The sequence below is a fragment of the Fundulus heteroclitus genome, chromosome 1 (assembly GCF_011125445.2).
Source record: "Fundulus heteroclitus isolate FHET01 chromosome 1, MU-UCD_Fhet_4.1, whole genome shotgun sequence".
NCBI lineage: Eukaryota > Metazoa > Chordata > Actinopteri > Cyprinodontiformes > Fundulidae > Fundulus > Fundulus heteroclitus.
Genome location: NC_046361.1, coordinates 15,733,639 through 15,746,079, shown reverse-complemented (window position 1 = coordinate 15,746,079; position 12,441 = coordinate 15,733,639). Strand labels below are relative to the sequence as shown.

The window sequence follows — 12,441 nt, the reverse complement described above, 5'->3', positions numbered from 1 at the left end:
AGCAACCCCAAACTCTTTCGGAAGCCGTGATTAAATCGCAGTGAGGACGGAGACTCTCTGGAAGTAATGGAGTCTGAACTTCAAACTTCGGGGGTTACCTCGAACATAATGCCCCTTGCCTTCCCCAGAGGAAAGGAGAAGTTTTGTGAACTCTGTAAAAGGGAAGCGTATCTCCAGTGCAACAGGTGTCGGGTCACGTTCTATTGGTAAGCTCTCTCTCTCGATTAGCTGTGCTTATCTTAACATTTTACGTCCTGCGAACGCACAACCCCTGTTTGTGGACGCAATGTATAAAATAATCACTGAGCTATATAATACACTGGAGTGCTGATTTTGCCGAAAAACTGAAGTCACTGGCCGCCATCTTGCTACTCCCTACTCTCACTGAATCCCACAGGATTTGGTTGCAACAACAAGCAGTTTTCTGGCTGTGTGAAAACGTTTCATAGATAATTCTTCAGTCAGTGGATGTACTAACACTATCAACTACTGGGAAATTAGGTGCTGAAATATTTTACATGTTATTTATATTAAATATACATATATGTATATATAAATATTTGAACATGTATATATGTATACGTATATGTAAATATATGTTTTTGTATATTGTTATTTATATATTTATAAATGTTATATGTGTATATCTAAATGAATAAAATGCTAAATATTTTAGCAGATAACTTTTTCAGTACTTGATAGTTTTAGAACATAACATAAAAGTATATGGCATTTGACATTTTAAAAGTTTTAAGCCCCCCCTGAACATGAGAAAATCCTCGTTATTCGATGCATATTTCCTAGTTACTGGGGGAAAATAGGGAGTACCAATATGGCGGCTGGTGGCTTCACAGCGACTCGTTCTAACAGCGGGCGATTAGCACTCAGTGAAAATAATGGGTTGACATTAATTTGCTGCCCGCCTCAGTACGCCGCCTGAACGCTAGGTGGCGGTGTAAACCACTTATTCGCAGAAGGAAATAACGCGAGCGTGTCGATGTGGCTGCTGTAGTGAAGGAGAGAAACAGCTGGAAACTGCACATTACGGCTAACTAATACTATTTTTGGTTCACCCCGTGTGCTGGTGTTATTTAAATGTCATCAAACAATCTGCTTTGAGTTTGTTTTGTTTTTTCCCTGTTATAAATCCTGATTGCCGTTGGCTTTCTGCTCAGTTACAGAGCACACAAGATGGTGTTGGCTGGGTAAACCCCTCATCAGCGGCAGAACAGTGAACAGTAGCATGTGGTGGCCCTCCCTGTGGGGATTTATGGGAAGGGATGAGCCACTAAAGCCAGTCTCATGGAGCTTACAGCCACTTACTGTGCATGCTCGTTGTTAAGCCTCTATACTGAAAAAGCAGGGGGGAAAAACTTTTTATTTAAATGCAAATGATCAGGAATACAAAATACATATATAAACAACCGGTGCTGATCCATTAGATTACAACATAAAGGTTTTTGTTAAAGCATTAGTATTTACATGGTTTAATTAAAAGTGCCTCTCAGAAGTATGCTGCATTATCTGTTTGTTTGCACATTTAAATGTATATTACCTTTTTTTTTTTTTAAAGACAAAGTACAGAAGGAAAATTAAACATTGTTGTCAGGAAACACCTGAAAAGGGAGGTCGTTAATAATTTGTTCATTAAATGTTTGCATTATTTTTGGCTGCTAAAAGTAAGAATTGGTTCAACTGATAAAGTGGGATTGATTATTGGAGCATTTGCACTGTGTGGATGAGAAGCGTGCATTTGCCTCTGAAGACACACAAGGATTCACATGTCGCTAAAACAGATAACGTCTCCATAACGACACATTTTTTTTCTTCAGGTATGTGAGGATGCTCCCCTGAGTGTCTAATTTTAGAAAAAGACGTGCCGTCATGATTCAGGGCTCTTCTTCTTGGGGACGTCGCCTGCATTGTTTCTTTGTAAGAGCCTCAGCGCTTAAGCTTGTAATCATTTTCTCTGCCAAAATGAGATCACTTTGTTAAAGTCTAACAGTGGAGTTGGGTCATCCTTGGGGGGGGGGGGTGGCAGTTTATAGCAGTAAGCTGGTTAGAGGAGTTAAACGGACCAGTCGGGAGCCACCACGTTCGAGTGCCGTTGGGCGTACATAATAAGAACAAGGTCCTTAGAAAAAATCCAGTTGCTTCCATAAATTATTGAATTAGTAAACACAGACCTCCTGTGTGTTATTTAATCTCAGTATGAATTCAGCTGTTCAGGCCTCGAGGTTAGTTAGAGAGCATTAGTGAACAAACAGCATCATAAAGACCAAGGAACAAATCCGGCGGGTCGGAGATAAAGCTGTGCATAAGATCAATGCAGGGTTAGGTTATAAAACGATATCTGGATCTTGGTTAATCCATCATCCCCAAAAATGGAAAGAACATGTCACAGCTGCGTGCCAGTTGACGCATGGCCACGCACCTACACTCACCAAGAAGATTAAGCAGAGAAGCAGCCAAACAAAACGACGGTATTTCTGGAGGAGCTGCAGAGATCCATAGCTCGGACGGGAAAATCTGTTGTCAGATTTGCCCATTGTGGAAAAATGCAAGAGGAAAGCCGTTGCTGAATGAAAATCATGAGAAGTCCCAGTTCCCAGTTTCCTCCCGCTGTCTAGAGGGTGCAGCAACCGTGCAAAGGAAGGTTCTCTAGTCAGATCAGACCAAACACACCACCCCAAAGGTGACGCATGATGGTGGTCGCCGCATGCTGTGGGTTGCAGGGACAGGGAAGCTGGTCAGAGTTGACGGAATGATGGACTGAGCTAAATGCGGGGCAATCCTAAGCAGGGGTAAGAACATTATTAGTTACTGCTTTTTGATCGATGAACTTCACCAACGAACCCTAAATTATGGACTTTAAAGCCTATAGGTTTGTTATTTTAGTGCGCTTCCTTTGATTTTATGTAAGGAACTTTGAATTGCCTTGTGTGCAAATAGTGCTTTATAAATAATCTTGTCTTATCCTTTAGTTAACTAAAGCTATTGTGAAGTGGTTTATCACTACGTAAAACCGGCTAAGTCCAAGTACCGACCTACAGGACTGTCTCAGAAAATTTGAATATTGTGATAAAGTTCTTTATTTTCTGTAATGCCATTAAAAAACATGAAATGTCATACATTCTGGATTCATTGCAAATCAACTGAAATATCCCAAGCCTTTTATTGTTTTAATATCGCTGATTATGGCGTACAGCTGAAGAAAACTCAAAAATCCTATCTCAAAATATTAGAATATTTCCTCAGACCAAGTAAAAAAAAAATTATAACAGCAAAACAAAATCAAACATTTGAAAATGTCCATTAATGCACTCAGTACTTGGTTGGGAATCCTTTTGCACAGATTACTGCATCAATGCGGCGTGGCATGGAGGCAATCAGCCTGCAAGCTAATTGCAAAGAGGAGCTGGCAAACGCTGGATTCGATGAGCCAGTAAAATTAAGATTCAGGGAGGCTGAATACAATTAAACGGCACCTATTTTGAGATTTAAAAAAAATAAAATAAAACATGTAACCTTTTTCCCATAACGTCCGATAATAGACTACTTCTTGTGTTGGGCTAACTCGTGAAATCCGAATGAAATAAACTCAAGTTGGTTTTTGCATCGTTACAAAATGTGTAACGGGTCTGAAGACTTTTGCGAAGCACTTTAGCGACATAGTTTAAAGGCAGCCCAGAACATTGTGCTAGAGGGAAACCGCCAAACGGGGCATTACATTTTTCCTCCCTGCCGGCTGAGCAGCACTCAGGCTTCTGTTAGCGGTGATGTGGCACGGCCAGATTTCTGCCTGCTCAGAAAGACAAACCCAACGGAGAGAGCGCAAACATCCTCCACAGAAACAGACGTTCAGTTTCCACAAGAGTGTGCAGAGAAGCGGAACCAGAAGAACCAAATTACAGACCAGTTATTATAGCTTTCAGTGTATCATGGCCTCCATGAACTCAGATGGCATCTCAGCATGTTGGCAGAATTCAAAACAGTCGTTTTATTCGTTTATTCAGGTATGTATTTTTTTACTGTCATACATTATTTTCCTCTGGTACTTCACAATACTCGGTACATGCCAGCGTGCAGCGTGACTCGCAGTGCATCCTGATTCCTTTGCTCAACAAGAGAGCGTTTCTTGGAGGTTATGAAGTCATTATGACTTCTTGGAAGTGAAGGTGTTGAGACAGAGAGAAAAATACATGTGATGGATTAGAGACGTAGGGAGATCGGTGCTGGTTTTCACACGTGTTGGTTGTCACAACTCATCATATCTGAGCAAAGCAGAGGGTTCTGTAAAATCATTCACAAAATTTCTAAATACCGGGCCACTGGTCAAAATATTTGGTGGAAAAGACATTCAGCATAGCGGTGAGAGGACCTGTAATTCTTTTGGTTAAAAATATGTTTTTTTATTTTTATGTATTAAAAAAAATGACTGGTTTATCAAGAAGAATGTTTGAAGCTTAAAAATGATGCCAGTACAAAGAAAAAAGTGAATCCTACAAGCAGAATAGTTCTTTTCTCTGCTAAGCCCACAAATGTAGCTGTTAGCTTAGCTATTACCAAAAAAAAATACAGTTGGTGTTGGTTATCACATATGACGACCAACACCACGTTGACAAGAAATGCTATTATCTCATTATATTTTTAAATTTACCTTCCTATTTTAGAGATGAAATGGGCAAGACAACTGCCTCTGGCAATGACAGTGACTGAAGAAGGCAGCTGTACAAAATAATGTTGAATGTTGCACTTGTAAAATTTGAGTTTTCTGTGCCAGCTGTGAAATTCCTGAATCATTCACAGGTTTCATACAAGGGAATTATTTTGTGTTCACCTGCTTTGTTAAAACACAAATGCGCTGAAAATAAATTTGCATTTTATCCAGTGGTTGGCTATTTTCACTTGAGGTTAAAAGCTTTCAACCTGACAGTGGGATCTTTTGCCATTTTTTTTAAAGCCATTTTCTCTCCAAGTTAGAATTTAAATGAAACTGATGTTTGTATTTGCGTTTTTAATGTGTTTTTCTCCCAAATTAAAATAATCTAAAGGGTGTGACAATGTCGGTGTTGGTTGTCACAGGTGAATTTTTTTTGATTTAGCTATCAATAACTTTTGAAAAAGACAAACATCCCCAGTCTCCCCATCTACATCTCTCTAGCAACGCCGAACACCAGCAGGCCGACTGGGTGGGAATCCATGAAAGAATTTGTCATCTGCTTGTTCGCATACGTACTCCGACAGAGATGATTGATCACGCCGCCCGCAGGGACGACCAGTTAAGAAAGGTAAAGGTTTGGGGGGGGAATGTATATGAAAACGTATACAAACAGAATATCCAGCTTTGTTATGAGTTTCACAGCTAAACCACCTCAGTAGTTGTTCTGTCTGTCTGGAAAGGACCGGCCGTTCCAAATCTAGATAATCCAGACTGGAAGATCCTGTGATCACAGAAACAAATCAAAGCAGGACAAATGAACAGCAACAGTTGTATAAAAGTTTTGTTTCCCTCTGTAAGCGCTGCTGTTGCTGCCGTGTCTAACAAGAGACCTGGCAAGACATTTAACTAAAGCTCTCACTTTTTTAAGTTTCAGCCCTATTTAATATACGGAAATAAGAGAGTTTCTCTTTTTATTCAAGTAGTCACTGAAATATAACCGAAAGCGATTCGAATGTCTAAATGAGCAGCTTCTGATGTCTGAATTCTGTCCGAGTCTCTAGTCTTGAGCGCTGAGTATTTTCAGGACCAGCCGAGTCAAGTTCCCTTCACTCCCTCAATGAATATTTCAAAGAAACGGGATGATGTGTCCGATCACGTCGGCTGATTTCTGTGAACTGTTTTGTAGCCGTTTCTTGAAAGCGCACGAGTGGCTGTAACTTTTTGGGTTTGGCTTCTGGCTCAGGCGGAGCTGATCGAGATCTGCAGGTTGGTGGCTCAAAGCAAGCTGTCAGAGGGGAAATATGAAGAGGCGCTCCCTGCTGCTCACTGCTGCCTGCACACCTCCATTGACGTGCACGGCCCCAATACCGTCCAGCTCCTCCCCTCCTATTTACTGTTGGCCGAGGCCAACATGGGTAAGAGATGAGCAGAATAAATGTTTCTTTGGGTCAAATCTCACAGTTTTTTTTTTACCCCCATTGATCATTTTATATGCATAATGATGTGATGCCTTCTTTTACATTTTTTAGGCCTGGATAATTTAGCTGTTGTAGCGGAGCTCCTGTGCCAGGCTAAGTGGGTTGTGCTGAAGCATCCAGAATCGTGTCCTTTAATCCAGCAGCAGCTGCACAGGAGCCTGGGCCGATTCCACGCGGCAGATGGAAACCTGGAAGCCGCCCTCCATCACTTCGCAAACGATGTTTGAATGTTTTTGTTTGGTTTTTTTTACGTTTATGCAAAAGGATTTTACTGATAGAATGAAATCCGTGACCCTTTTTTAACTGCTTCCAAGTCATTTTAAGAAAGATAAGCATTACAGTAGATTGTTCCAAATGTCCATTTTGTACATTTGTTTGTTCGTTTGAAGTCATTTGAACCAACCAAATATTAGCAGCCTTAGCTCTCCTCATAGGAATCCATCTGGGTTTACGGAAAAACTCCACATGTTGTAATCTCTCAAAATCTGCATTGCTTCATGTTATAGTTAAAAATATATATAAAGTAGATCAAAGTGGATCTAAAGTAACAGTTAGGATTTATAACATCAACATGACAGACCTAACAGGAACAGGTTATTACACTGTTGTACACTGAAACGGACGTATATGCTTTTAACTGCAGGTATATTTCTCCAGTGAGGAGTACGGTTTAGACAGCATCAACGCCTCTAAGGGCTACTTTCTAATGGCTGAAGTGTTTGTCAGACAGGGGAAGATACCCGTTGCTCGCTCCTTGTACTCCAAGGTTTGTCCATTCAAACACCGTTCTTTTACTTGTTTTCTTTACACTCTTAGCGGTCTGTGGCATTTAACGTCATGTAAGCAGCCTGTGACGTTTCAGGGCCTGAAGTCAACACCACAGGAAGTTGGAGGGGCATCTCAGTAAACTAGAATATTGTGGAAAAGTTCCTTTTTTTTATGCTATTAGTTCAAAAGGGGAAACTTGTGTATAAATGTATTACACACAGAGTGGTATCAAGTGTTTATTTCTGTTAATTGAAACAATCATGGGTAATAGCCAGAGGCGGGGCCAAGTCACTGTTTTGCAAGTCCCAGTCAAGTCTCAAGTACGGACTCCGAAGTCAGAGTCAGGTCTCAAGTCAAAACAGGTGTTTCTCAAGTTAAATCCCTAGTCTTAAATTTCTAATTTCAAGTCGTTTCAAGTCTTTAACAACATCACACGTTAAATGTAAATAATACAGCATGTGTTCTATGCCACACAGTGCTGGCAGTCATTTTTTGCAAGAGGGCCCCTGACCAAGTATTGATTACACTTACTGGATAGATGGAGATACTTTTCAGTAGGCTGACATTCCTGTGGAAATCTGCTATTTATTGGTCAAATATGATCTAATGTTTTAAGAAACTGAAATTTGGGGTTTTATTAGCTGTCAGCCATAATCATCAGGAGGGGAAAAAAAACAACTGAAATGTATTACTTGAAAACAACTCTCCATTACACAGTACATGGGCTTCACTTGTTGAATAGATTCCCTTTATTCAAATATACATGAGAGCCTTTAAGTCTTATTTTCTTGAAATGCCTCTTTTGTTGTCTTGGTTTATCCTTCCTTAATCTTATCAAAAGCACCAGAAAAGCAGTTCTCAGAAGGACGGGTTCAGCCAGAATGTAAAAAGCCGTGCCGAACGTGTCACTTTTAGACCTTCCCTCTTTCCATTCCCAGGTGATGAAGTTTGTTTTCTTTTTGTTTTAATGTAATAGTCCTTTGTTTGTTTTCTAGGTGGCACATACTTGGCACAAGCATCTCAGCAATCTGCTGTATCACCGAACGGAAATCAGCCAGAAGCGCGCCGTGTCATCCCAATCCTTTTATGGTGCGTACTGATTTATCAACTATGTGAAACAAACATCTAATATATACTCACTATACTCAAACAACACAGAAAATGTCACCATCTGTCCGTCTTACGTCACACTCCAAACTCCAGCCAGGAAGCCCATTAACGTGCAAGTGAACTAATGAATGAGACTAGGAGGAACTGAAAAAAAACAAGGTCGACGGTGCTATATTTAGCTGATCTGTCTTGCTGTGCGATCCAGACGTTAAACCCCAGATTTACGCTAGCGTGCTTAGGGTTGACCAGAGACCACTGCTGCCATCCGACACAACTCTGGCTGAGCAGCATCCGTACTTGCCCCTATCACAGCTGCTGCCCTACTTCTAATTTAAAGCCTGTTAGCTGCAAAGCAAATTCCCGACGCTCAATGACGAGAGTGGGTGAGAAAGGATGCTCAGGAAAAAACGACACAATGAACAGACACTCCACAACCGGAACGCTTAGGGAACTCCTGATTCGTTTGTGTGTGTGTGGCATAACGCTCTGTTGATTATTAAAGTATTTAAGTACTAAGTAAAACCTCTGTGTTTTCTCTGACTGTCAACTAGAGCAATCCCAGCGAGTTGAAATGGATGAGATGCTGAGAGCCATGTTGGAATTTGAGCAAAAACAGTTCAGAAAAGACGGCGCTCAGATTGCGCTCTTGGCCCACAGCCTGGCCATGCTGTGGTTCCTCGGTGGAGACCTCCAGAAGGTAAGTGACCGGATCAAGTTAGGTATGACCGTGTGACACAGTTTCATCTTCCTTCCCAGCATCGTCTCAAGGTCGGATTACTGCTAATTGGTGGCGTGACAATCTGACCTCAGACGTAGCTACAGGCTCTGCGTACCGTGTCACCTGGAGGAGTTTTGATGATTCTCGTGATTCATCCAAAATAAGAAAACATTTGTGTTGTGTTGTGATCTTGCTGCATTTGAAATACCAGAAAGGCCCATCTTATCCGAATCTTCCCATAAAGCAGGTCTTGAAGCAGAGTCAGGGTTAATACTAGCGGGGCTCTTTCTGCAAAGCGAGCAGAAATGCGTACTCTACTCCCACTCTCACAACTATCAATGCAAGTACGGTAATCATATTTTGCTTCTGGCTTGCTTTGTCAGATCTCAGTTTGTAACGTGGAAGATTTCTTGGGTTCGGGATTTGTTGTGCCGATACCTGCTCTAGCCACCAAGGGTCCCATAATCACTAATTTCTTTTCTTCCTTTACTTAACAAAGGTGAACTGTGGAGTTAACTTTAGAAAATATATCGCCCTGGATTTAAAAAAGTGTATTATGTTTTTATACACTCATCAGGTGCCTGTTTCTTTTTTTTGGGGGGGGGGGGGGGGTTAAAAAAATATTCAGGATCACAGGATTTTGTTTATTTAGAACTACAAACTTTAATATGTTTTCATGGGATTGCATGGGATGGACCAACAACACAAGGTAGGGCGTAATTTTGAAATTGATAATGCACAATGCCCCCATCTCAAACCCTTTGCCGCCTCTAACCCAGTTTCTTCTGTGATTGTCCTGTATTTATTCCCACCCATCTGCCAATCCAACCATCATCCCTGTCTATGCTGAAGAAACGCATCCTCACAGAAGGAATGTAGCAAAACATTGAAAAGATCAAAGGTTGTTTCTTTAAGCTTTAAAGATGACCTATTATGAAAACCCAAATTCCAGTTGGGTTTCTACTGCTTCTAGAAACCATCTACACATGAGGTAGATTTAAGTACTTAATGATTTGTCTTGTGTGCCTTGCACTTGTGTTCTACATGAACATGATTCGTCATTTAGCGCAAGCTAACGCTAACACTATTAATAGCCTAGGGTGAGAGGCAGACCGACTGAATTTCGGGGGAAAGTCTCAGTTTTAGACGACCTGCCCAAGACAAAAGTTGTCCCCGGACATATTCCCAATTTTAACATTTGATAAAAAAAATATTGTGTGTAGAGTGTAATTACAGTAGACAGACCGAGTTATCACTTTGCACATAACAAAAGCTGTTATGGTAGCTGGTCGTGCTCCGGTTGAAGAAGGACCGAGTGGTGGCCATCTTGACTGGGCGGATTCTTGCTGGTTGTGCAGGAGGCCTTGCTGGGTCTGACTCAGGATCAAAGATGCACAGCTTTACCACTGTGCATTTGCCTTTCGACATTTTCACCTGTATAAATCGCAAGGGAAGACATTTGAGTTGGGGGGGCGTGGCCAGCTACAGCTAATCTGCAGAAAATAAAAACAGCACATTTTTAACGAGTTCAAAATAGGTGAAACTGGGGAGGTGAAATCCTATTCTTTGAGAATGATTGTGTGCAAAACATTTAATGAACATGTTAGCCGATAGACCTGTCCTAAAGGTTTAAAAAGAAGCATGATGGGGTCACCTTTAAAGGAGCTATAAGTAAGATATTTACTGTAAAATCAACCCAAATCATTTTCATTTGTCACCCGGGATAGATGTAACATCTCTCCACAATCCTCTTCATCAACAATGTCAGTCAAGTTTTTCTCCTTTCAAACCTAGAGGTACAGTGTGGAACTACTTCCTGTTTACTTCCTGGTTCCTGAGCCAATCATATGAGAGTTCTCAGGAGTTCCCAACACAGAGCGCAGCATTTGGTATTTTATCTTGGCAAAAGATTCCTGCAAACATGGAAGCCAGTAAGAGAAGCAGACCAGATATAGAACATAATACAACATCATATACCTGTCCTGTGGTAGTAACAAGTCAGTGTAGTTTTACAGCCGCAGGAAAATCATTGTGTATGAGTTGATCCGATTTTAACCACTTTGCAGTAAATAAAGTTACAGACATTGAGCGACTCTTAACTCAAGAACTGCCAAGGGCCCATCCAGTCATTAAACCTAGCTGAATACAGTAAGGGGTTATAAAGAAAGTTCTTCTTGTTGGGAATAGGCCAAGAAAATTTGGCCCAGAAATTACACCTTCCTTTTATTAAGGCAAGGAATTAACTTTATTAAGGACAAGGAATTACCTTGGTCTAGGATTGGTCTGTGCTTTAAGTTGAGAAAGAAAACAGCCCGAGTGCTTAAAATGTGGAAATGTGATTTACTGGCGCAAAACGTTTGGACACCTTTGGTTTAAGGTATATAAATATTTCTTTAAGGCACTGTACATAGGGCGTCTGCAACATCACATAAGATCATCTTAAAATTTTATGTTTTCTAAAACTTCGAGACTATAAACAAATGATACTTCCAATCGAACACTGCATACTTTTTTGAGGTAAAAAACACACAAACATATTTTAGGTGACCATCCCCCCTGCCCCATGCAGTGCAGTAATTAGACTCGGGAATGTTGGTGGGCCGTGGCCACATGAACAGCCCGTTTCAGGCCCACCGGTTACATTCCTATCGGATTAAGCTCAGGACATTGACTTTTTTTTTTTTTTTTAAAACAATAACTTTAATCTCCTTTGATATTTTTTAAAAACACATTGTGTTCTTATGAACATCGTGTTGCTTGAGTGACCCACTTTCTCCTGCAAGTCAGGTCCCATCAGGATTTCCCTCGCATTAGTTTGAAGTTTTGTCTCAGGGTAGAAACGGCGAGCTATTCTGTCACACAGAGCCGATTCAAATCAGGGTTTCGTGATGTGCTAAAATGCAGCGTCTGACTTTTGTAGATGAAAAGACTTGTCTGAGTTTCATCCCATCTACATTTCAGGTGGTTAAAGCCACTGTAATCAAATTGCGGACAGAGTAAACTCTGCACGTGATCGCACGACCAGCGACAGGAACTTGAGCCCAGGTGTGACAGAGCATGGCACGTCAGGTTGTCAGGGCAGACGAAGTGGGCTAAACGGAGCCGGATGCGGCGATTCGTTTCTGGGAGGTCATTATATAAGTCAGCTTTGCTCTCCCCAGGAGACTGACAGCGTCTGTGTTTGTGTTTGTTTCCGAGCCAGGCACTGGGATTTGGCACCACCGCCCTGCAGGCCAGCCAGCAGATAACTAAACATGACCTGACAGAACCCGTCCAGAGGCTGCTGCAGCAGGTGCAGAGTCTGCAGACCGAACCGCAGCCCGGCTCTGGTTAGCCAACACCCTGCTCTGCCTACGTTATTCCTCTCTGGGCTCTACTCCGCTCATCTCTCCAATCCTCACAGTTCTCCACACATGAATACACAAGAGCGGCCGAGCAGCTAATAAATCGATCTTTGAAACGTATTCATGCAGCTGTGATTGGTTTTCTCGTCTGCTTGTTAATGTAAAGATGCCAGTTTTTGTCACCCTTAACGACAGGCAGAGTAAATAAGTGTAGTTATCAAATGCTGATTTAATTTATAATTGGGGGGATGGGGGGGTGTTATCCAAAGCAAGCTGTCCCTGTGTGAAACAATAATGTCCCTTTTGTTAAGGCATGGCTGTGACTGTGATAAACGCTTTGCTGGATCAGTTTGACTTGCC

General features: G+C 41.5%; 1 protein-coding gene across 1 annotated transcript; it reads left to right on the top strand.

Moving 5' to 3' along the window:
* Positions 1-12,201, top strand: zmynd12 (zinc finger, MYND-type containing 12). Its single transcript, XM_012873417.3, has 8 exons — positions 1-206; positions 5,165-5,291; positions 5,907-6,078; positions 6,193-6,362; positions 6,785-6,907; positions 7,905-7,998; positions 8,571-8,716; positions 11,940-12,201. The coding sequence occupies exons 1-8, from the start codon at positions 67-69 to the stop codon at positions 12,069-12,071; spliced, it is 1,104 nt and encodes a 367-aa protein (XP_012728871.2). The 5' UTR covers positions 1-66; the 3' UTR covers positions 12,072-12,201.
* Positions 12,202-12,441: the final 240 nt, after the last annotated feature.

Coding starts and splice junctions, on each gene's coding strand:
- zmynd12 (XM_012873417.3), top strand. CDS start 67: ATGGAGTCTGAACTTCAAACTTCGGGGGTTACCTCGAACATAATGCCC. Junction 7,999..8,570: donor GTCATCCCAATCCTTTTATG/GTGCGTACTGAT, acceptor ACTGTCAACTAG/AGCAATCCCAGCGAGTTGAA. Junction 8,717..11,939: donor TCGGTGGAGACCTCCAGAAG/GTAAGTGACCGG, acceptor TTTCCGAGCCAG/GCACTGGGATTTGGCACCAC.